This window comes from Lemur catta, chromosome 22 (genome assembly GCF_020740605.2).
Source record: "Lemur catta isolate mLemCat1 chromosome 22, mLemCat1.pri, whole genome shotgun sequence".
Taxonomy (NCBI): Eukaryota; Metazoa; Chordata; class Mammalia; order Primates; family Lemuridae; genus Lemur; species Lemur catta.
In genome coordinates, this window is record NC_059149.1 from 7,731,110 (window position 1) to 7,756,516 (window position 25,407).

Here is a 25,407-nt window from a genome sequence, read left to right on the forward strand (position 1 = left end):
AAAGATACCCCATGTTCAGGATTGAAAGAATTAATATAGTTAAAATGCACATACTGTCCAAAGTAATCTACAGGTTCTTTACAAACCCTATCAAAATTCCAGTGACATTTTTCATAGAAATAGAAAAAGTAATCCTAAAATTCCTATGGAATTACCAAAGACCATGAATAGCCAAAGTAATCTTGGCCAGAAAATACAAAGCTGGAGGCATCACACTGCCTGATGTCAAAATATACCACAAAGCTATAGTAATTCAGGCCATCTTCCTATATAGGTAGCAAATGAAGCCACAGAAATGAACAATATAAATCTATAGAGGTGGGGTGTTAAAGGTGAGAAGGAAAAACAACCTAGTACTGAATGCTGTGGAAACATTTAAGGGATGAAGGAAGGATCCAAGTAAAGGGACTTGATAAAATGAGAAGGAAACACACAAAGTAAACCAGGAGGAAGTGGTATCATTTATACTGAAGAAGAGATTGAAGCAGAGGTTGATAAACTTCTTCTTTAAAAGTCCAGATAGTAAATATTTTAGGTTTTGAGGCCCACATGGTTTTTGTCAAAACCACTCAACCTCTCTGTTTTTGTAGCAAGAAAACAGCCATGATAATATATAAGTGGATGAGTGTGGCTGTTCCAGTGAAACTTTATTTACAAAAGAGACGGTGGGTCAGAGTTTGGCTTAGGGTGTCAGTTTACTGACTGTTGCTTTATATGTTTCAAAAATAATAATTTAAAACATTTTCTCACTCTTTTTTATATTCAGATATTTCGTAGCAGCTAATTTTATGGTTTATTTGTATAATCAAGGATCTGTGAATTCTCATTCTTCAAATACTGAGGTAATATTTAAGTTCTATGTTTTATAGATTTTTAAAAAAATACTTTTTACATTAAATAAGTACTTTTGTTTTATGTTTTTATTTATTTATTTTAATTTCAGAATATTACGGGGTACATATGTTTTGGTTACATAAATTGCTTTTGTATTTTTTGAGTCAAAGTTATAAGTGTGTCCATCACCTAGATAGTGTGCACTGTACCCATTAGGTGTGAATTTACTCATCCCCTCCTCCTCACTCCCACCTGCTTGATTTCCAATGAATGTTATTTCCATATGTGAACATAAGTGTTGATTGATTAGTTCCAGTTTAATATTGAGTACATGTGGTGTTTGTTTTTCCATTCTTATGATACTTCAGTTAGAAGAACGGTCTCCAGTTCCATCCAAGTTAATACGAGAGGTATTCAACCATTTTTATGGCTGACTAGTACTCCATGGTATATATATTCCACATTTTATTAATCCACTCATGTATTGATGGGCACTTCGGTTGTTTCCATATCTCTTAGATTGTGAATTGTGCTACTATAAACATTCAAGTGCAGGTGTCTTTTTTATAGAATGTCTTTTTTTCCTTTGGCTAAATACCCAGTAGTGGAATTGCTGGATCAAATGGTAGTTCTACTTTTAGTTCTTTGAGGTATCTCCACACTACTTTCCATAGTGGTTATATTAGTTTGGAGTCCCACCAGCAGTGTATGAGGGTTCCAGTCTCTCCACATCCGCACCAACATTTGTTGTTCAGGGACTTTTTGATAAAAGCCATTCTCAGTGGAGTTAGGTGATATCTCATTGTGGTTTTGATTTGCATTTCCCTGATGTTTAGAGATCTCGAGGATGTTTTAATGTGTTTGTTGGCCATTAGTCTATCTTCTTTTTAAAAGTTTCTGTTCATGTCTTTTGCCCACTTTTTAATGGGTTGTTTGACTTTTTCTTGCCGATTTGCTTGAGTTCTTTATAGATTCTAGTTACCAGCCCTTTATCAGATGTATAGCATGCGAATATTTTCTCCCATTTTGTAGGTTGTCTATTCACTCTAATGATAGTTTCCTTGGATGTGCAGAAGCTTTTTAATTTGATCAGGTCCTATTTATTTTTGTTGTTGTCATAATTGCTTTTGGGGTCTTCATAAATTCTTTGCCTAGGCCGATGTCTATAGGAGTTTTTCCAATGTTTTCTTATAGAATTCTTATGGTTCCATTCCTTAGGTTTAAGTCTATCATCCATCATCAGTTGATTTTTGTGAGAGGTGAGAGGTGCAGTTCCTGTTTCAGTCTTCTGCATGTGGCTATCCAATTTTCCCAGCACCATTTACTGAATACATATTCTATTCCCCATATATTTTTGTTTGCTTTCTCAAAGATCAGACGGCTATATGAGGATGGTCTTATATCTGGGTTTCTTAATACAGAACACTATCAGAATTCACAGGGGATATATTTAAAGTATATTTATTGATTAATGATCAGGCTTTCCTGAAGTCTTGGTAAATTAAAGGCAAATTATATTGACCTAGCACCTTTGACACTGCCTAGTACCTAGGCACTATTTATTTCCTTATTTTTTTATATTTTGTTGAGTGAATGAATATAAATTAAAGAATAAGAAAAGTAGATACAAATGTTATTGGACACAAATTACAGATCAAGAATCTTGTTTTACTCCCCCATCTCACCCATCATTGAATCCGATTGACCCTACCCTTCAAACTGTGTATCCAGATTTCAGCCTCCTCCACTGATACTGCCCATTCCCAAGGAGACACCACATCCAGTCTGGATTATCGCCACAGCTTCCTGAGACTCTCCCTGCTTCCAAACCTTGTCCATCGCCTCGGTCAGTTCTCAACATGGAAACCACTTTGATCCTGTTAAATCCTAGTCAGATGACGTCACACCTCTGCTCAGAACCCTCCATGGGATGTCCTCCCTTCACCAGAAAGTGACAGCCAGAGTCATTTCAGTGTCTTCCAGGTTTCGCACAGTCCGGCTCCCTTTACCTCTCTGAGCTCTTCCTGTTGATCTCTCCCTTGCTCGCTTTGTTCCAGCCACACTGGTGTCTTTGTGGTTCTTCAAACATACCAGCATGTTCTCCTTCCAAAGACTTCATACTTTCTATTTCATGGGATCCAAATGGTTGTTCTTTCCCAAGAGACGCACATATATTTTTTTCCTCGTTTTCTTCAGTTCTGTCCTCAAAATCACTCTATTAGTCCTTGACTAACCCTTATTTTAAATTATTCCCTTACCCTAATACTCTCTATATTTCCTTTACCTGTTTTGCTTTTTCCCATGGCAGTTATAAGTATATGATGTACCACATATTTTACCTATTTATTTTTTGTCTCTCCAGTACACTATAATCTTCCTGAGGGCTTTTGTTCTGTTTTATTCACTGCTGTAACACCAGTTTCTAGAAAAGTACCTAGCACTCAGCATACACTAAAATTTTGTTGAAATATTAAATTGGGCACCATGCTGATTCACTTAAATTGGATAGGACTATCATTTCCCTTTATTGGTCCTTCTTTCTGCCGTTAGTTCCATCATAAATCAGTGTGTTTTTATAAAAAATCTTATATTTATTTATTTTTATTTTTTAATCTTTATTTTATTTTTTTGAGACAGAGTCCCATTCTGTTACCCTGGGTAGAGTGCAGTGGCATCACCGTAGCTCACTACAACCTCAAACTCCTGGGCTCAAGGGATCCTCCTTCCTCAGCCTCCCGAGTAGCTGTGACTCCAGGTGTGTGCCACCATATCTGACTGATTTTTTCTATTTTTGGAAGAGTCCAGGTCTCACTCTTGCTCTGGTTGGTCTTGAACACCTGAGCTAAATCGATCCTCCCACCTGGACCTCACAGAGTGGTATGATTACAGGCGTGAGCCACCACACCCAGCAAAGAAATCTTGTATCTATTTATACCAAAATTTATAACACCTTTGGATCTTGGACATTACATAATCTTTCTTTACTTCTGAGACATTTGCTGCTCTCTATATCTCTAGGTTGATTATACTGTGGTCAGAGGCCAAACTTTGTACAGTTTCAGTCCATTGAAATATGGTGAGTCCTACTTTATGGTCCAGAATATGGTTTCATTTTTGTAAATCTTCCATATGTCTAGAGAAGGTGTATTCTTTTCTTTATTTCAGAGTACTATGGGAGTAAAAACACTTTGGTTATATATATTGCTTTTACATTGCCCAAGTCAGAGGTGCAAGCATGTCCCTACCCCAGAAAGTGTGCTCCACATCAATTAGGTATGAATTTAACCATCCCCTCCTCTACTCCTCCCAACTGCCCAGCACCGAGTGAATGTTGCTTCCGTATGTGCACATAAGTGTTGATAAATTAGTGCCAGATTAATGGTGAGTACATGTGGTGCTTGTTTTTCCATTCTTGTGGTATTTCACTTTGAAGAATGAGTTTCAGCTCCATTCAGGATAATACAAGAGGTATTAGTTCACCAAAATTTTGTGACTGAGTAGTGCTCCATGGTATACATACCACATTTTATTAATCCACTCATGTATTGATGGGCACTGGATTGTTTCCAGAGCTTTGCAAATGTAAATTGTGCTGCTGTAAATATTTGAGTGCAGATGTTTTTATTATACACTGTCTTTTTATCCTTTGTGTAAATACCCAGTAGTGGGCTTTCTGGATCAAATAGTAGTTGTAGTTTAAGTTCTTTGCGGTATCTCCATATTACTTTCCATAGAGGTTGTACTAATATGCAGTCCCACCAGCACTGTATGAGTGTTCCTATCTCTCTGCATCCATTCCAATATTTATTATTTCGGGACTTTTTGATAAAAGCCATTCTCACTGGAGTTAAATGATATCTCATTGTCGTTTTGATTTGCATTTCCTTAATGATTAGAGATGTTAAGCAATTTACATTATGTTTCTGGCTATTAATCTGTCTTCTTTTGAAAAGTTTCTGTTCATGTCCTTTGCCCACTTTTTAATGGGGTTGTTTGTTTTTTCTTTTTAATTTTTGTGAGTTTTATACAGATTCTAGTCATCAGCCCTTTATTGGATGTGTTCCATGCAAATATTTTCTCATATTCTGTAGGTTGTCTCTTTAATGATAGTTTCTTTGGCTGTGCAGAAGCTTTTTAATTTGATTGGGTCCCATTTATTTATTTTTGTTGTTGCTGTGATTGTCTTTGGGGTCATCTTCATAAATTCTTTGCCTAGGCTGATGTCTATAAGAGTTTTTCCAACATTTTCTTCTAAAATTCTTAAGGTTTCATGTCTTAGGTTTATGTCTGTTATCCACAATGAGTTGATTTTTGTGAGAGGTGCAGATCCAGTATCATTCTTCTACATGTGGCTATCAAATTTTCCCAGCACAATTTATTGAATAGGGATTCTTTTCTCCAGTGTATGTTTTTGTCTGCTGTGTCAAAGATCAGATGACAATATGAGGATGATTTTATATCTCGGTTCTCAGTCCTGTTCCATTGGTCTATGTCTCTGTCCTTGTGCCAGTACCACGCTGTTTTAGTTACTATAGCCTTATAGTATAGCTTTAAGTCTGGTAAATTAATGCCTCCCAAATTGTTCTTTTTCATTAAGGTTGCTTTGGCTATATGGGTGTCTTCTCTGATGCCATACAAAGTGTAGAATTAGTTTTTTCTATATATTGAAAAATAATTTTGGTATTTTAATAGGGATTGCATTGAATCTGTAGATCATTTTGAGTAGTATAGACATTTTATCAATATTGATTCTGCTGATCCATGAGCATGGTATGGTTTTACATCTGTTTACATCCTCTGCAGATTCTTTTCTCAGTGTTTCATAGTTCTTCCTGTATAGGTCTCTCAGCTCCTTAGTTAAATATTTTCCTAAATATTTTATTTTATTTGATACTATTGTGAAGGGTGTTGAGTCTTCGATTTGATTCTTGGCTTGACTGTTATTGGTGTGTATGAAAACTACTGATATCTGCTCAGTGATTTTGTATCCTGAGACGTTGCTGAATTCATTTATCAATTTCAGGAGTCTCTTGGCAGAATCTTCAGGGTTTTTTAGATATGATATCATATCATCAGGAAAGAATGATAGTTTGATCTTTTCCACCCCCATTTGGATACCTTGATTTCCTTCTCTTGTCTGATTGCTTGGGCAAGGACTTCCAGTACCATGTTGAATAGAATTGGAGATAGTGGACAACCTTGTCTTGTTCCAGTTCTAAGTGGGAATGCTTTCAGTTTTTCCCCATTCAGTATCATGTTGGCTATGGGTTTATCCTATATGGCTTTAATAATTTTGAGGTGTGTCCCATCTATGCCTATTTTGTTAGGAGTTCTTATCATAAAAGGGTGCTGAATTTTGTCAAATACCTTTTGTGCATGTATTGAGAGGATCATATGGAAATCTAAAGATTTTTCAACTAAATGATCATGGGGACACAAGTTCTCAAAATATGTTGGATACAGCAAAAACAGTTCTGAGAGGAAAAATCATAGCCTTAAATGCCCACATTCAAAAGACAGAAAGATCACAAGTCAGCAAACTAATCAATCACCTCAAGGAACTGGAAAAGGAAGAGCAATCTAATCCCAAACCCAGCAGAAGAAAAATATCCAAGATCAGAGCAGAACTAAATGAAATCAAGAATAAAAGAACTATATGGAAGATTAGTGAAACAAAATGTTGGTTCTTTGAAAAGGTAAACAAAACTGACAGTCTTCTTGCTAGAGTTACCAGAAGCAGAAAGGAAAGCACTTTAATAAGCTCAGTTAGAAATGAAAAAGGAGAAGCCACAACTGATATCATGGAGATACAAAACATCATGTTTGAATACTATAAAAATCTCTATGACCAAAAACTTGAAAATGTGGAGGAAATGGACAAATTCTTAGAAACACACAGCCTCCATAGGCTCAATCAGGAAAAAATAGAATTCCTGAACAGACTAATATCAAGCACCAAAATTGAAGCAGCAACAAAAAATCTTCCAATAAAAAAAGTCCCAGACTAGACAGGTTCACACCCTAAATTTTACCAACCTACAAAGAACTGGTACCTATACTGAAGAAATTATTCCACAAAATTGAGAATGATGGAATCCTCTCCATCTCATTCTAGGAAGCCAATATTACCTTGATAACAAAGCCAGGAAAGGGCACAACAAGAAAAGAAAACTGCAGACCAATGTCCCTTATGACTATAGGCGAAAAAATTCTCAATAAAATCTTAGCTAACCAAATTCAACTGCACATCAAAAAAATAATTCATCATGACCAGGTGGGCTTCATATCAGAGATTCAAGGATGGTTCAACATATGCAAGTCTATAAATGTAAATAACCATATAAAATAAAAGAAAAATAGTGTATTCTAATAATTTTATGTATAGCGTTCTACATATATTAGTTAGGTATTTACTCATACCTTTTGAATGCTTGATTTCATCAGTTACTGAGAGAAATTAGGTTTAAAATTTTTTTTTTGTAATCATATATTTTTCTGCCTTTACTATTCTTTTAATTTTGGCTTTATATATTTAAATCTGTGTTATTCAGTGAATACTAATTTGGAATATTTGTGTCTTCCTGGTAAATTGAAAAACTCTTGTCGTTATGAAATGTACCTCTTTATTTCTAATAGTGCTTCTTGCCTTAAAGTCCACATTTCCTGCATTAATATAGCTTCAGAATCATGCTTTTAGTTTGTGTTGGCATCTAGCCCTTCAATCTTCTGTGTCATTATATTTTTATAGGTCTCTTTTCCTCAGCATATTAGATTTTTAAGAAATACAGATTCACAATCTTTGTCTTTTAATTGATGACCTAAATTTGTATATTGGAAAATAATTTTACCTGAAACATAAGGTAACACTTTGGGTGCAGGGTATAAACTAGTAATCCCAAGTCGTAATCTAAAAAGAGTAGTTAATATAGTGAAAGTGGCAAACAAATATGGCAAGACTTCCTAATGTCACTTTACTCATACTGATATAGACCACAATGTAGCCTGTGAAAAACATTAGAGAGGTTTCTATCAAGTATTAGAAGTAGCAAATCATTAGAATGTTTTGTCAATTCCAAAGTAATAAGTTTACATTTTTCTTTCCCAGACTCACTGCTACTATCAAGGAAATATTGAAGGATATCCGAATTCTGTTGTCTCACTCAACATGTGTCCTGGACTGAGGTTATTTATTTTCTACTATTGATTACAGAACACCATAGTTATGCTGTTTGGCTGCTGTGAATTTGTTCTGTTTATATTAAGTGTGGAGCTGGAAGAGGATTCCTATGTGGAGATTATTCAGTGATATCCTACTCTGAACATGTTTCTAATTCTCTTTTCCTCAGTTTCTTCACTGACAGAGACATTTCTAATTCCCTCAAACGTTTAGATTTCCTGGCATCTTTGCTCTTTTATTTTTTCTTAACCACAGAAATGACAATTGAGCATTCTTCACTACAAGAGTGGTAGGAGCTATGTTTAAGATAGTTAAGTCACTAACCTGAAAAACAGAGGAATTATTAGTACTTGATCACTGTAATAGTGGATGCTTGTATATCTAGCAATTGATAAAGTAATTTCTGCCGATTTTGCAACTATAAAAAATGAAATGGAAGTGGTTTTGTGGATTAGGAAAATCTTTTGTCTCTTCAGAATCATCACTAAGCAAAATACTGGACTCAAAATGTTTTATGTCTTTGTTACTTTTTTCTTTTGGATTTTGTTAGAGTTTCATAATATAGATTTGATTTTAAGCACTTAAATTTTTTTCCTTAATTTTACAGAGGAATACTGCAATTTGAAAATGTTTCTTATGGAATTGAGCCTCTGGAATCTGCGATTGAATTTCAGCATCTTCTTTATAAATTAGGGAAGGAAAACAATGAATTTTCAATTTTTAACAACGATGACAGAAGCACAGAACAATATCTGATGGACTATAAAATTTTTATAAGTGAAAAAGTGAGTTGTATATGTTTTATTACTATGTTTAAAGCAGTAATAAAGCAGTTACTTTTAATTTATTTTATAAATGAATTTATTAGCCTATTTATAGCTATAGCAAATATCTTTTCCTTGTGAACATTGTCATCTTTTTTTAACCTAATAATGTCCTTGAAACCATACATCAAAGTTTCTTCTTGCACTAATGTATTTACTTTTTATGACCCACTTTATCTTAGTTCTTATTTTATTTGTTACATTCTTACCACTTTCTGAAAATTACCTTGTGTATATGCTATATAAACTTACAAAACTCAATTTCTGTTTTTGTTTCTACATTCCTGGAAGTTATCCAATAAAGCCAATATTTGAAAAGGTTTTATTCATGACCAGAGTCAGCATTAATTTATGGATGTAATTTAAATGCCATAAGCAGGATTGCTAGATATGGCCGTGTGAATTGCTGTGAACCCTATGTCACTGCCTGTGTTGGTCCTCGTAAAAACAATAGTGAACTGTGGTATATGTATACCATGGAGTATTACTCAGCTATAAGAAATAACGATGACACGACATCTCTTTGGTTCTCCTGGAGAGAGTTGGAACCCATTATATTAAGTGAAGTATCCAAAGAATGGAAAAACAAGCATCACATGTACTCACCAGAAAATTGGTTTCCCTGATCATCACCTAAATGCACATTGGGGAAGGATACCAATTGGATGTCAGACTGAGACCGGGGTGGGGGGGGTGAGGGGATGGGGGTATGCCTACATGATGAGTGCGTTGCTCACCATCTGGGGAATGGTCATACTTGAAGGTGCTGACTTGGGGAGGTAGGGGGTGGGGGGAGGGGACGGAGGTATGACTACATGGCGAGTGCCAGGCGCACTGTCTGAAGAGTGGATGCTTGAGGCTCTGACTCAGGGGGATGGGCGGGACATGGACAATGTATATAACCTGAGCTTTTGTACCCCCATGAAGAGCTGAAATAAATAAAAAAGAAAAAAATAAAAACAATAGTGAAAGAGAAAAATTTTATGCCAAGTAACATTGGCATAAATATACATAGTTTGTATAGGAGTATGCAGCAGTGAATCTGCTTTGCTCAGGTGGCAAGAGAACCATAAGTACTGGACACTGACCTTTCCCTAGGGCAATCCTTTGCCAGTACCTCACCGGTGTGGGGAAAGGGGAGCTTAGTCCCTCACGACAGGTCAGGACAACTCTGAGGCATAACTTACCCCCAGAGTTTCTTTGTGCAACTCTGCCTGGGAGCACACTCTTGTGCTGCTTCCTCCTCTCCTGTCCTGCTTCCCTCAGTCCTTAACTGGTCTCTCCTGAGAGTGCTTCCTTAATAAATTATCTACAGGTGAATCCTGTCCCTGCTCTGTCTTTGGGGATTACCTGTTTTCCTTTAAAGGTTTTTATTTATTTATTTTATAATAAAATGATAATTTCAGATTTGAGCACACATATCTGCCAAATTGCATTTGCACTGTTTGGAAGGTGGCATGATCTGGAAAGTAGGCAAGCTCTGGATCCCCAGGGATGTTGCTGTTTGTCTGGGCAAGTGTTGGAGGGAAGCAAAATGGTAGACTGAAAGACAAGTAGAAAGTTCTTTGCTTTGCATGGTTACTGCAGATCATTGTAATTTATGGTAGTCTGTGCCAAGAACTTCAAGATAGATACATGGAGCAAAGTAGCAATAATGGTAATAATTGAGACAGTAGAAGCTCTACCTTTATGTGGCAATAGAATTACATTGGGAGAGGCCAAACAGAATTTGAGGCTTCCTGAACTGGGAGCAACAGAAGGGTAGGTGGATAGATTTCTTTCTGAAATGGTAGAGTTTTACTTGATGTGCAGAAGCAAGATGGAAATATTCATTTAAACAGCAGTGTGCCAGGACACCCAGTAAAAGAGATGTCTAAGCCCTACAGAGCACCAATTGTAGAAGTGGGTGGTGTTGCTTCCAAAGTAGTAGAATTCTTTCTTAATGAACTTAATCCTAGTAAGTCCAGCCTTTCAGGTTGAGACCTAAGAAGAGTCTAAGCAAAATAAGAGAATAAAGGCAGAATCTTTTCATTTACTCAGTTTTGAAGCCACTGGAACTCCTGAAAAGAACTATTATTGTTCAAAGATCAGTAAATATTAAAACTGAGGAACATAGCCCTCAAAGTGAGAGGAGCATACTTTTGAAAAATATTCAATACCGTAAATGAGTAAATTTTAGATAGCACTGATTTCTCTATTTAATAAAATTTAAGAAACACGGATGCTAAGCAATGAGAAATGAAAGATGTAAGACAATATCCTAAACTTAAAAAAAATGAAGATGCCTGCAGAAATTAAAAGGAAGCTAGATGATCTAAGGAAAGTGAAAACAAAACTAAGCATAGCAATAAATTGCTTTTTCTGCCAGGGTTCTTTCCTTTTTATGTTGTTAAAAGCCCCTCGTAGTCAGTTGCCTTCAACATTTGCATGCCAGGTTGATGAGAACTAGCCCTGGGGACGTTTGCTAGAACTGTTTGGGACGCTTGCTTTCTTTTCCCTGGGGTTGTTAAGTATAGGAATGAAGACTGACGCTGACTGTGGTCAGATCTGACCCATGTTGAGAGAGCACGCCTGGTATTGATGATGACATGGAGAACAGAGACATGAAGAGACACAGTGCTGGTGAATTTGAACACAAGTGTCAATCAAAGTATATGTTAGGACTTTACAGTTTCGTGTGTGTGTGTGTGTGTGTGTGTGGTTGCTGAAACTAATTTGAGACCTGTGTTTTGAGACCTAAAACTCTAGAGTCCTGAATAATACTGTGTTTTTGGATATATTTAAAAAAATACATAACAGAGTAATGAATAGAATTTTCAATTCCGCTCATGTAAGGAAAAAAGTGGAGGATATTTCCAGATTATGGAAAAAGACCACGTGGCAAACTGATGAGAGAGATGAAGAGAGAGGGTAGAGAACAGTGACTCAACATATCATTAGTTTTTCTAAAGAAGAGTGAATTAAGAAATGGAAAAGAAATAATAGGAATTGATAAAAAAGGAGAAACTTTCTTCATTAAGGAAATAATTTGTAAACCTAAAGTGTGCCCTGGTATCAGAATCAAAAAATGAAAAGATATCAACAATTAGATGTCTTTTGATGTAAGTTCTAAACTTGGTGTGTAAAAAATGAGGAAAAAACAGATTACCTCCAAAAGAATAAAAAATATCAGCCTGGCTGGATAATTTTCCTCTGCAACATTAATCAAAAGATAGTTGAGAAGTGTCTATCAAGTTTTGGCTACAAAAATTTGTGGCCCAAGAATTTTATAAAGTTGTCATTTAGAAGTGAAAGTGTCAGAAAGATCTCAAAATGGTGCTTTCAGAAAGTGCCTCCTAACAAATCCACTTAAGATTTATTAAATTAGGAATTCTTGACATCCACACCTTAAATTAGAATTCTATTTGAGTGAAGCATTAGTGAGGAAAACAAACATTGCAATTTCGAGTCTTTTCCTCATTCCTTAGTTCTAGGGACCTAGGACTATGCTAACAGGCTCAGTAAACTTTCTTTAATGAAGAAGCATTGATCTTGTTAGATTTGAATTCTTGGCCCAATGTTAGATATCTAGGCTCTTCTAAAACCCTCCAAAGCGGGCAGGAATAACAGAGTCAAATCTTAGCAAGAGTTCGTGGAATGATCAAGGTGATTAAAGAGCCATATTGCCAGAGTACCGTGGCTTGTAAAATAGCTTATGTTTAACATGTTTTGCTAATTTATTTTAAATTTGTATTCTTTTAAACTTAATTTAATTTAATTTTATTTTATTTCAGCATATTATAGGGGTACAAAAGTTTAGGTTATGTATATTGCCCATGCCCCCCCCAAGTCAGAGCTTCAAGGGTGTCCATTCCCCAGACAGTGCCCATCGTACTCCTTATGTAGGTATACACCCATTCCCCCCCCCACATCTGCCTGACACCCAGTTGATGTTATTCCCAAATGTGCACTTAGGTGATGATCAGGGAAACCGATTTGCTGGTGAGTACATGTGGTCCTTATTTTTCCATTCTTGCGATACTTCACTTAGTAGAATGGGTTCCAGCTCTATCCAGGAGAACATAAGAGATGCTATATCCCCATTATTAACTTTAAGTAACACATACATGGCCCCTATTGAAAAGCAATGGTCTTTATTTATAATCTTTTTCAAAATTTCAATAGATTTGGGGAGTACAAGTGATTTTTTGTTATATGGGTGAATTGTATAGTGGTGAAGTCTGGGCTTTTTGTGTACCTGTCACCCAAATAGTGTACATTGTACCCAATAGATAATTTTTCACCCCTTTCCCTCCCTCCCACCTTCCCCCTTCTCAATTTCCAATGTCCATTATGTTACTCTGTATGACCATGCATACCCATAGCTTAGCTCCCACTCGTAGGTGAAAACATGGTATTTGGTTTTGCATTCCTGAGTACTTCACTTAGGATAATGGCCTCCAGTTCATTCCCAATTGTTGCAAAAGACATTATTTCATTCTTTCTTACTGCTGAGTGGCACTCTATGGTATATATTTATACTAAATTTTCTTTATCTACTCATCAGTTGATAGGCATTTAGGTTGATTACACATCTTTGCAATTGTTTAATTGTGCTGCAATAAACATATAAGTCCAGGTGTATTTTTGATGTAATGACTTCCTTGTGGTAGATACCCAATAGTGGGATTGTTGGATGGAATTATAGGTTTACTTTTAGTTCTCTGAGGAAATGTCCATACTGTCTTCCATGGAGGTTGTACTAATTTACACTTTTGCCACATCTGTGCCAACATCTATTGTTTTTGGACTTTTGATAATGGTATTCTGACAAGGATAGAGTGTTATCTCATTGTGGTTTTAATTTTCATTTCCCTGATGATTAGTGATGTTGAGCATTTTTTCATCTGTTCATTAGTCATTTGTATATCTTCTTTTGAAAAATGTCTGTTCATGTCTTTTGCCCACTTTTTAATGGGGTTAAAAAGTAATACTCTTAAAATGTCTACTTTGAGTAATTGGGAAATAGTTCATTGGACCAGCTCATATCAAGGACATATAAAATGATATAAAAAAATCTTAAAACTTTCAAAATATCATAAGAGGTGAGGAATTTCTGAGATAAGATCAGAGAGAGAAGGTATGATAATAGAGAGGTAATCACATCTATTTAAAGCTACTTTTACCCTAATGATATGTTTTGATCCAGGGAAAGTAGCTATTTAAGCATCATTTTTGGTGGCTTGATGGGCCTAAGGAGTCAGAAGTAAAACCTCAAGTGGAGGTAGTATGATAAACTCTTCCTCACTGTGGACTAGGTATAGGAATAAAGTTGGAAATAAAGCCACCCTCACAAGGCATTGAAGCCAGGCTTCTGGCATGGGGTCATCTAAGTACTTGAACTTAGAAATTTGGTCCTGGGCCAGTAGTGTCTCAGCACCCTGATAAAAACAAGTGAATAGGAGGATCACTTGAGCCCAGGAGTTCGAGGCTGCAGTGAGTTATGATCATACCACTGCACTCCAGCCTGGGTGACAGAGCAAGACTGTTGTCTCAACAGACAAACAAAAAACTCACCACCACCGCCACCAACAAAAACAACTGAAGATCATTTCTGGAGGAAATGTAATTTTATGTTCCAAATTTTTTCTTAAAATATATTTTAAAAAACAATACCTAGCACATAGGCAGATAATTAGGCATGCAAGAAATAAAACACCGCAAGCAAGAAACAGCTGAAAGAAAAAAACATTAAAATCAGACTCATAAACACCCATACTATAAGAAAACTTTTATTGTACATTCAGCAAAATAAAAACCAAAGTTAAACTGAAAACTGAAGAAGTGACAAAATGTATTTTTAAAAACACCTTCTAGAAATTCTAAAAATAAATAACCAAAAGAACTCAGAAAATGTGTATAACAGCAGCTTAGATACAACCGCAGAGAGAATTAGTGAACTGTGAGACATCTTAGAAGAAATGTAAAAGTATTCAGAATCCCATATGAGAAAAATATGGACAATATATGTAAGAGATAAGAGAAAAAGAAGATATAATGAAAAGCAATTAGAATCTCAGGAAAGGAGAGAAAGACAATGGGTCAAAGGCAATTTCGGTAAGAATTTGGTTGAGAATTTTCCAGAGGTGATGAAAGATACACATCCACAGATTCAAGAAATGTGATAAATCCCAAGCAAGATTAATTAAAAGAGTTACACTATTATGTTTCGTAGTGAAACTGCAGGAAATCAAGGCACAATGAAAAATATTGGAAACTAACAAAGAAAATGGTTAGTTTTCAAAGGGATAACAGACTAAGCTGACTTTTAACAAGAGCAAGAAAGTTGAAAGAGAATATAAACGTCATTTCAATATGCTGAAGGTAATAATTGCCAACTTGGATTTTAATATACTGATAAAGCATTCTTCACAAATAAAGGCAAAATTAATTATATTTTCAACAAACAAAAAATGAGAGACTTTACCAGCAACAGACTTTCACTAAAATTTTTTGAAGGATATTCTTTAAGCAAAAGGAAAATAACTCTTGAAGGATGGTCTAAGTGTTGGAAGGGATAATAAGCAGCAAAATGAGTGGTAGATATGTGTCAATGTAAAGGAAGATTGATTATGTAGAATAACAGTAATTTATAAAAATATAGAGAATTAAAATACCCAATAAGAAATTCATATAAACTGTAAGGATATAAACAGAGTTAGTGATATGTGTTACTTGCATTATCCAGGAAAAGGGTAATGTTGATAAACATAAAGTGCATGGCTTTTCTCAGAAGAACAGCCTTTAACCCTCCTTGTGCGGGTCTGCTTATATTGTTTTCTTCGAGTTACTGTTTGTATGAAAAAGCATTTATTCTTCATGTTTGAAGTATGTTCTTGCTGGGTAGTGAATCTGGGAAGACAGTGTTTTGCTTTGAACACTTTCAAGTTGTCACTTCATTGTCTTTTGGCTTGCATGGTTTCTGAAGAGAATTCTGTAATTCTTTCCTTTGTTCCTTTGTATGTAATTTTTCCTTTTGCTCTGGCTGCCATCAAGATTTCTCTTTATCTTTGGTTTTCACCAGTTTGAATATGTAGTATCCGTATTCGTTTTATTTGTTTTTGGTAGTTATTATTCTCTCTCTCTCTCTCTCTTTCAATGCCTTCCTCCCTCCCTCTCCCCACCTCTCCATTTTAGATTACAAGTATGTTATAAATAGAGCATTCGATAATATCCCACAGCTCGTGGATGCTCTGTTCTCCACCCTCTACTTTTTTCTCTTTGTATATCAGTTCATGTAATTTCTATTGACATATCTTCAGGTTCACAGATTCTTTCCTCAGCTATGTCATGTCTACTCCTGAGCCCCCTGAAAAAGCATCTTTTACCTCTGCTGTTCTTTTTTTTATTTCTAGCATTCAAATATGATTGTTTCTTACAGTTTTTATCTCTGCTGCAATTCCTATCTTTTCATGAGAGATGTCAACATTTTTCCTAGAGAATTTAACATATTAATAATTGTTATTTTAAATTAGGTGATAATTATAGTTTCTGGGTTATATTTGAATCTTGTTCTGTTGATTACCTTGTTTCTCGAGAGTACATACCTCTTCTCTTATATTTTCTTTTGGCCTTATGATTTTTTTGTGCAAAGCCAAACATTACATCTAGGACAGCACAGACTAAGGTAAGTAGTATTTATTACTGGAAATGGGCACACCTCTTCTGCTAGGCCTTTATTGTGGGACATCAAGTCAATGTGGTTAAGAGCTCAGAGGGTTTGGGTTTTGCTGTTGTCATGGTTTCTTTTAGTTCAATACTGGCTTAAAACTGCTGTGGTGTTACATTTTGCTTTGGGGGGAAATTGGATTGCTGGCAGGTTTTTATTTTTAATGTCCCTAATTTTCTCTTAGTATTAGGCTTTTTTTGTGAGCTTGTTTATTTGTTTTTTATTGTGCTTTTCAGACCGAATAATCTTGATTGATTGTTGTGAAGTTTGCTGATCTTGCTTCTGCCTGCTCAACTCTGTTTCTGAATCATTCTAGTGAATTTTCATTTGTTATCATACTTTTCAGCTCCACAGTTTCGTTTTTATAATTTTCATATTTTTATTGACATTCTCTATGCATTGTGGCATCATTCTTCTGGTTTCCTTTAGTTCTTTGTCCATGGTTTTCCTTAGCTGTTTGAGCATATTTAAAACAGTTAATTTATAGTCTTTGTCTAGTAAGTCCAATGTCTGGGCTCCCTTAGGGGCAGTTTCTATTTCTTTTTTCCCTAAGAATGGGTCATACTTTCTTGTTTCATTTTATGTCTCATAATTTCTTTTTGTTGAAAAATGAACATTTTGGGTGTTTTGATGTGACAATGCTGGAAATCAGATTTGCCCCCACTCCCCTCTAGGGTTTGTTTTTGCTGCTTGTTGTGGGTTGCTTGTTTACTGACTTTTCTAAGGTAAAGAAATATTTTGTTAACAATATTGCTAGTTAAGTTGTCACCTTGTGATTTGACAGAGATTTCCTTAAATGAGTGGAGCAAAAAATCCAAAAAACAAAAAACCTTTTTCAGTTTTCACAGATGGACTCTGGGCACACCTGTAACACTTATTCTAGATGTTTACCTCCCTGCCTTGGCCTTCACTCCTGCTTACACAGTGCCTAAAGATCAGCCAGGAGAAAGTTAGTGTCTTCTCAAGTGTTTTCTCAGCATGTGTCTGGCCCTGGGATTGTATGTTGCCTTCTGTATTTCCCAGTACATGCCAGAGATTTTCAAAGCCTTCATTTTCCCACCCATATCCTTCCTCAGCCTCTTTCTTCCTGGGCTTTTCAGCGTGACTGCTGCTTGTCCCATCGGTTTTCCTTTGCTATAGGTGGCTGCTGCCAGTGTATTTGCCTTTAAATGCTTTTCACAAACACCACCTAGGAGTCCTCTCCAGCCCTGTGAGAGTTTCAAGGTGGAGGACAAAGGAAAGCCCTTGAGCAAATCCTTTAGGGAGCCTCTGCACAGCTCAAAACGCACAGCCATAATTCTTTGAGAACAAGTTTGGTACGTGTTCCTCTGGCACCAGCAAACCACACCAGGAACATGGGCTGCCTTCCTCATGGATGCCACTGAGCTGGATGTGGGGGATGGGATGGGAGATGGGTATGTTCAGGCACTACAGTGCTCTCTTACAGGAAATCAGCAGCTTCTTTTTTCTTTAGACGTTGTCCTGTTTTGTTTTTTTGGAGGGGCAATGGGGGTGATAGCCCACTTTTTTCTTATAAACTGGCAAATGTGTACAAGCTGTACAAGCTGGCCAGATGTGTACAAGCAGGGGTTCCAAGACCAGAAGGGCGATGTGAAAGGTGACTTAGGATTGGCACAACAGCACTTCCACTGCATTTACTGGCTCAAGCAAGTTCCAAGGCCCAGCCTAGGTTGAAACAGGGAAATAGACTTACCTCTTGATGGGAGGCACTCCAAAGTCATATGGCAAAGGACATGGGTACAGAGAGGAGTGAAAAATGTAACCATTTTGAAAGTCCTTAACACTTGTATAATTTATAAAGCAGAAGTTTATTTCTGATGTTGAGATGAAATAGATAGTTAGAAATGCTAGGTGTTTTGTTCTTAGTTCACAAACTGGAAGCTGAAAATCTATTGAGGTATATGTTATAACTTTATAACCAGTGTTCTTACTACTTGCGTCCTTTGCTGTAAAATTCAAAGCACTTTATGTTGATATTAGCCAGTTGTATGAAGCAAACACCTTGCAATATCCTGTAAGTGGTGTGTTAAAGAGTTCATGATAAATAAATTATGAAAATTTTCAACTTTTATATGCTATTTTTTTTTCTAGTTGGAATCAGATATTCCGGATTTATTTCCTCTTTATCTAGAAATATATATTGTGGTGGACAAAGCTTTGGTATGTATTTTGCTTTTTCGTTGCTTTTAAACATTTGATGCAAATGTATTGATTATCCCAATCTTCTTGCTTGAATGTCATAGAAACAGTAGTGGGAAAATGTGCAGACTGAAAAACTAAATGTCAAAATTATATCAGTTTTGTCAGAAATGTTTTATTTTGAAATCTTTATATAACATTCCTGCAGAACAAAATGATTCTTTTTTTAGTGGTACTTCACATTTTCAGGGTTTCTCTCAATCCATACATACCATCTTTTAATGGTAATTTTGGTCAAAGGGAAATTCTTTAAACTTTTAATTCCTATTTTAGGAAGTCTTGAAGAGCAGTATGTAATCTAAGGCATGTTTTACCTTACAAAATATTTACTGGGGAAAAAGTGGCAATATATATAACCTGAGCTTTTGTACCCCCATAATAAGCCGAAATTAAAAAAATAAATAAATAAAGTGGTAGTAGTATAAATATATATGAGAAGTACTTACATTATCTTGTCAAGCTTTTTAAAGCAGTTTTTGATAGTGCACTGTTCCTGTCCATTGTTTTCCTGATATAAAAGACACCTCTAGAGTATTAATTCCCATAAACAATCTGGGGGCTTTTGAACTTTGGAAGCTTGGGGTGATAACTTAGTTTGCAGTCAACCGCATATGGCTTTATTTCTTCTAATATTTGAAAGATTTCAGAAAATAGGGGAAAGTATACTTTTCAGGTTTTATTCTGATGGTAGCATTCATTTGTCACACCTGTGGAACACGACAGAGAATATGAGTAATATTCATTACCAGTTCTGTTCTTAGGCTTGAGCTTGTCAGAAAGACAGAGTTGAGATTAGAGACAGAAGGGATTTGGAGAAGGATATGAAAATACTTGATTTATTAAGGTACAATGAAAAGGGCAAAGGGAACATTTAAGAGAAAATTGAGATTTAAGAGCAAATTAAGCTATTTCGGCTAAATATGACTAAGTTTCTTGGGAACAGTTTAGGTTATGAAAATTCTTTTGTTTTAGAATTCTGTTATAAAGTTTGAGAGTTGTTTTAAGAACTTCACATCCAAATTGCCAGGCATGTGAGCCACATAATGCTGATTAAATATTTCTTCTCTGTGTATGCATTTCTATATTCTTCAACAAAACAAACATTGAGCCAGCTATAAAATCTCTGTTACTATATGTTGGGCATATAAAGAAGAATAATTCTGGTATTTTATTAAGTGATTTTGTAAATTATATATCCACAACTGTAGCCGAGTGAATTTAGTGCCATGATTGAGGGAAGCATATGGTACTATAAAAACACAGTTTAATAATGGAGGCAGACATGGAAACACACAGCTGTAACTTGGTATGTTATTAATAAAAGAGCATGCAAGTGGCTGTTTTAAAATGCAAGTTTTGTTATTCAGGTACATTCAGGCCAACAGATCAGGAGATAATTGCTATTGAAAAGATAGCATGTTACTTTGCAGTTTCCAATAGTAGGGAGCGCTCTACGTCATACAGGGAGCACTCCACATCATGCAGGGCCACGAGGGACACCAAGGCCATCTAGGAGATAGAAGGCTCAAGGGGACATGTGGTCGAGAGCTGCTATTGTGGTGTCAGTGACAAAGAACAGGCAAAGCTGGGTAAGTAGGTTTAGGATGGCTAGTTTGAATAATTCCAGTGGGCCCTGGGGGTATACACAGTCTCTAGTCACCTGATTCTTGGCTCTGGGGTAATTAGGGCAAGGGAATAGTGGCTCTGAGTGTGAGAGCCTGGTAAAGTAGGCTCTGGCTTGAGTAGCTTGTGTATGAAAGTTACACTCCAAGGCCAGTCATGTATTATCTCTAGGAATTGGCTAGCTCTGAGAGGGGTGGTCTTTCCAGGGTCAGCAAGGCCTCAAGATGTCAAAGCTTCAGAAATAAGGAAGATAAGAAGGCATGATTAATACAGTAAGTCACATAATGAATATAAGAAATGAGCAATGGGTGGAGGGTGGGGCCCAGGAAAATTTTGTGCAAAACCTTCTTTTGCAAGAGCACAAAAATGTGAGAGAAGGCTCCTTTCAGGAAGCTACAAGAAATTTAGTCTCATTAATATGTAGAGTTAAAAGATGTAAAAATAGATGAATTAAAGAATTGATAGTGTATTTGGATTTTTATCCTAAAGGTTATGGAGATTCATTGAAATATTTTAAGTGGGTGAGTGACATATTTGTATTTTCATCTTCGAGTCATCATTTTAGTAATAGTGTAGGGGCTGATTTGCTGGTGGGAAAATTGGAGAAGAAGGAACCATTTAAGAGACTATTCTAGGCCGGGCGCGGTGGCTCACGCCTGTAATCCTAGCACTCTGGGTTGCCGAGGCAGGAGGATTGCTCGAGGTCAGGAGTTCGAGACCAGCCTGAGCAAGAGCTAGACCCCGTCTCTACTAAAAATAGAAAGAAATTATGTGGACAACTAAAAATATATAGAAAAAATTAGCTGGGCATGGTGGCACATGCCTGTAGTCCTAGCTACTCGGGAGGCTGAGGCAGAAGGATTGCTTGAGCCCAGGAGTTTGAGGTTGCTGTGTATCTAGACTGATGCCACGGCACTCTAGCCCGGGCAACAGAGTGAGACTCTGTCTCAAAAAAAAAAAAAAAAAAAAAAAGAGACTATTCTAGTAATCAAGGTGAAAACTTATCAATATGTGGTATTAGAAATAAAAGTAAAGGGGCAACTTTAAAAGTGACTGATGAGGTTGAATTAGAAGGACTTGTAAATTGATTTGATTTATTCATGTACTTAATGAATTTTTTGAACATCGTCTAGATACCAGTTGCTGTTCTCGTTATTGGGGATATAGCAGTGAATAAAAGAGAAAAGTTTCTGCTCTCAGGGAGCAAGTAGTATAATAAATGTGGGATATGTGGTAGATGATACCATTCACTAAAGTAATGAAAATATAAGTAGGAACAGATTTTTGAGGGAAGGTGATGGGTTTATTTTTGAATATGTTTACTTTAGATATGAGTTTAGTTTGTGATAATTTGAGGGTCCTGTGGAACATCCAAGGCATGATATACTATAGAGCAGGGGTCCCCAACCTATGGTGAGTTGTGTAATTATTTCATTATATATTATAATGTAAGAATAATAGAAATAAAGTACATAATAAATGTAATGTGCTTGAATCATCCTGGAAGCATCCCCCCATCTGTGGAAAAATTGTCTTTCCATGAAAAATGGTCTCTGTTGCCAAAAAGGTTGGGGACCACTGCTATAGAGAGTTTCTCTCTCCCTCTCTCTCTCTCTCCATATATATGTATATATATATATACACACACACACACACACACATACACATACAATTTGACATTGTTGTAATCCAGAGTTTATTCAGATTTCAACAAATATATGCATATATAGATACACACACGCTCATTTGTGTGTGCATTTGTGTATGTAAATTCATGCAATAGTATCACAGAAGTAGCTTTGTGTAACCTCCGCCACAATTAAGACACTCAACAGTCCCGTCACTGCAAGACTCTCTTATGCTGTCCCTTTAGAGGCACACCCATCCTCTCTCCCCCTTCTTAGCAACCACTAAGCTGTTCTTTATGATTTCGCAGATGTCGCTTAAAGTTATCATTCAGTATGTATCCTTTTAAGATTGTTGTTTTACACTCAGCGTAATTGTCTTGAGGTTTAGCCAAGCTATTCCATGTATCAGCAGTCAGTTCCTTTTTATTGCTGAATCCTAGTCCATAGCAGGAACGTACTACAGTTTGTTTAATCATTTAATTACTGTTTCCAGTTTTTGGCAATTATGAATAAAGCTGTCACAGACATTCATGTACAGGTTTTTGTGTGAGCATCAGTTTTTATTTCTTTGAGATAAATGCCCAAAAGTGAAATTTCTGGACCATATAGTAAGTCCATTACTTGTTTTGAAAGAAGTTGCCAAACTGTTTTGCAGAGTGGCTGTACCATTTTACTTTCCTGCTAGCAGTGTGTGAAGGATCAAGTTTATATTCATGTTTTATTCATTAATGTTTTATTTTGAACTGTTGAACCCCAAACCAGCCTCAAATCTCTGACAGTAGATGAAGAGTAAATCTTAAAATATTACATGATGAATTGTATTTAAACATAAAATTAATTCTCCTTTTCAGTATGATTACTTGGGCTCTGATAGCATCATGATAACAAAGAAAGTCTTCGAAATTGTTGGCCTTGTAAATTCAGTAAGTATCTCTGAATTATAATTTGCATTAACTTGATGTGGTGTTTCTGGGTAATTAAGTCATTGATATAAACGGAGTGTGGAATTGTGAAAATATTGTATTAATTTCCAGGTTATAAAACAGCATATTAATTTTGCATATATTTATCTCTTCTGTTTTTAGATGTTCACCGAATTTAAAATTACTGTTGTGCTGTCATCATTGGAGTTCTGGTCAGATAAAAATAAAATTTCTACAGTTGGTGGGGCAGATGAATTATTATATAGATTTTTAAAATGGAAACAGTCTTATCTCACCCTAAGACCTCATGATATTGCATGTCTATTTATGTAAGAATAATGTTTCAGTATTCCTACAAAGAAAAAAAAGATCTGTGATAATGATGTAGATTAATTTACGGAATTGTTATTCATTTCTGACTATCCACACTTTATTCATTATGTGCTTTATGTAGGCCTTGTGCTCACTTTCTGGTTGTCAGGCAATTAAAAAGATTACTAACATTTATTTCTGTGCTTATCAACCTTTTAAAATGAGGAGATTGAGAGTTTTAAGAGATTAAGCCATTTTTAGGACTCTTAGTTTGTAACTCCAGAGCCAATACTCTGAACTACTACATAAAGAGTCAGGTTTATCTTGTGAGGTTTCTATTTTTATTATGAGCTTTGATCGAAGACTTGGTAAAGTAGGTTGCACATATTGTATCCTAATACATTTTTTGAATTATTTAAAAATGTTAGTTTTCTAATGATAAATTATAGATATATTTTTGTAATATTATTCATATTAAATTTATACCAATAATCAACAGCTTTCAGTAAATATGTATGTATGTATGTATGTATTTTAAAGTTGACATGTCAATATTTTCTTTAGTATGTGTGAAATTAATCTTTCTCTCACATTCTGCCAGTAATAAATGTGATTGCTCTTTTTAATTTTTGACAGCCTGATGGTTGTACATTAATGTCATTGACATTTTAATGTGCTTTTTTCTGATGTCTAGCAGATTTGAGTATCTTCTCATATGCTTGTCGTCCATTTGTATCTGTCCTGTAATTGCCTTTGCATGTGATTAGAGTATTTCCTTGTAATTAATTAATTATTTATTTTTATTTCCTTATAATTTGGAAGGGTTTTTTGAATGTTTAGATATTAACCTTTTGTTTATTTGCGTGACAAATACTTTTTCCATATCTATAATTTTTCTATAAACTTTTTTTCCTTTGCCACATGAAAACTTTTACATTCCATATGGCTAAATTTGTTAATCTGTTCTTTTTTACTTTGGGGGTTTCCTGTACAGTGAAGAAGGTCTCTCAGTGCCCTAGATTTTAGTCTGCTAGATTTTTTTAGGATTAATATTATTACTTTTTATGATTAAGTCTTGAATATATCTTCAGCTAATTTTTATATAGTAAAAAAGAGAGGTACAGTTTTAGTTTTTGCCATATGAATAGCCAGTTTTGCCTCAAATTTAACTTGCACTTTTGTCACACATGTGTCAAGTCCCATAAACAACCTGTTGGGATTTTTACAGAGAATAAAATAATGCTATATATCAATTTGGGAAGAAATGACATGTTTACAATGTTGAGTCTTTCAATCCATGTGTATTTGTAATGTTAAATATTTTAATGAATGATTATGATACATCCTTCCATTTATTTAAGGCCTTTTTTAAATCTCTCATAAAATCTTTACACTTTTCTGCAGAGGTCTTACAGATAATTTTGATATTTATTTTTAGGTCTTTGATATTTTTGTGCTAATGTAAATAATTTGTTTTTCACATTCTGTGCATATTTTGAACATACATAAAAATGCAATTTATTTTTATAAGTATTTAATTTCTTTTTTTAAAGTTGACTTTATTTTTTTTTAGATAAAACAATTTATTTTAAAAAGGATCATGTTACATATGCTCATTTACCTGAAACATTCATCATTGCTTTATGTTGGGAGCATTTGAAAACTTCTAGCTATTCTGAAATACAGTAAACTATCGACAACTATAGTTGCCCCATCGTACCACTGAACATCAGAGCTTCTTCCTTCTATTAAACAGAATTACCCCTTCACCAACACCTCTTCATTACCCCTTCCCACCACCCTGACCAATCTCTAGTAGCTACCATTCTATTCACTACTTCCTTAGAGTAGTTTTATTTTTACAGAAAAAACAAGCAGAAAGTACAGAGAGTTTCCATATACTCCCTCTCTCTGCTCCCTTTGGTTGCCCCTCTTTTTCATAATTTTAAAAATTATATATTGACAAATTATAGTTGTATGTATTTATGGGGCACATAGTGATATTTTGATTTTTGAATACAATGTAATATGATTAATTAAAGATAGTTAACCTATCTATCACCTCAAACTTGGCATTGTGGTGAGAACATTTGAGATTTACCTAGTTAGTGATATTGAAATAATATTACAAAATTATTAGCTATATTCACTATGCTAT

General features: G+C 35.4%; 1 protein-coding gene across 2 annotated transcripts in view; it reads left to right on the plus strand.

Moving 5' to 3' along the window:
• The first annotated feature begins 775 nt into the window (after nucleotides 1–775).
• The window catches only part of LOC123626630 (disintegrin and metalloproteinase domain-containing protein 32-like), a 96,973-nt gene continuing 72,341 nt past the window's right edge, over nucleotides 776–25,407 (plus strand). For both annotated transcript variants that reach the window (XM_045535776.1, XM_045535777.1), the window contains exons 1-5: nucleotides 776–842; nucleotides 7,940–8,016; nucleotides 8,619–8,796; nucleotides 18,656–18,724; nucleotides 22,866–22,937. In XM_045535776.1, the coding sequence (XP_045391732.1) occupies nucleotides 789–842; nucleotides 7,940–8,016; nucleotides 8,619–8,796; nucleotides 18,656–18,724; nucleotides 22,866–22,937 (450 nt within the window). In that variant the 5' untranslated portion in view covers nucleotides 776–788. The remainder of the gene's footprint in view (nucleotides 843–7,939; nucleotides 8,017–8,618; nucleotides 8,797–18,655; nucleotides 18,725–22,865; nucleotides 22,938–25,407) is intronic.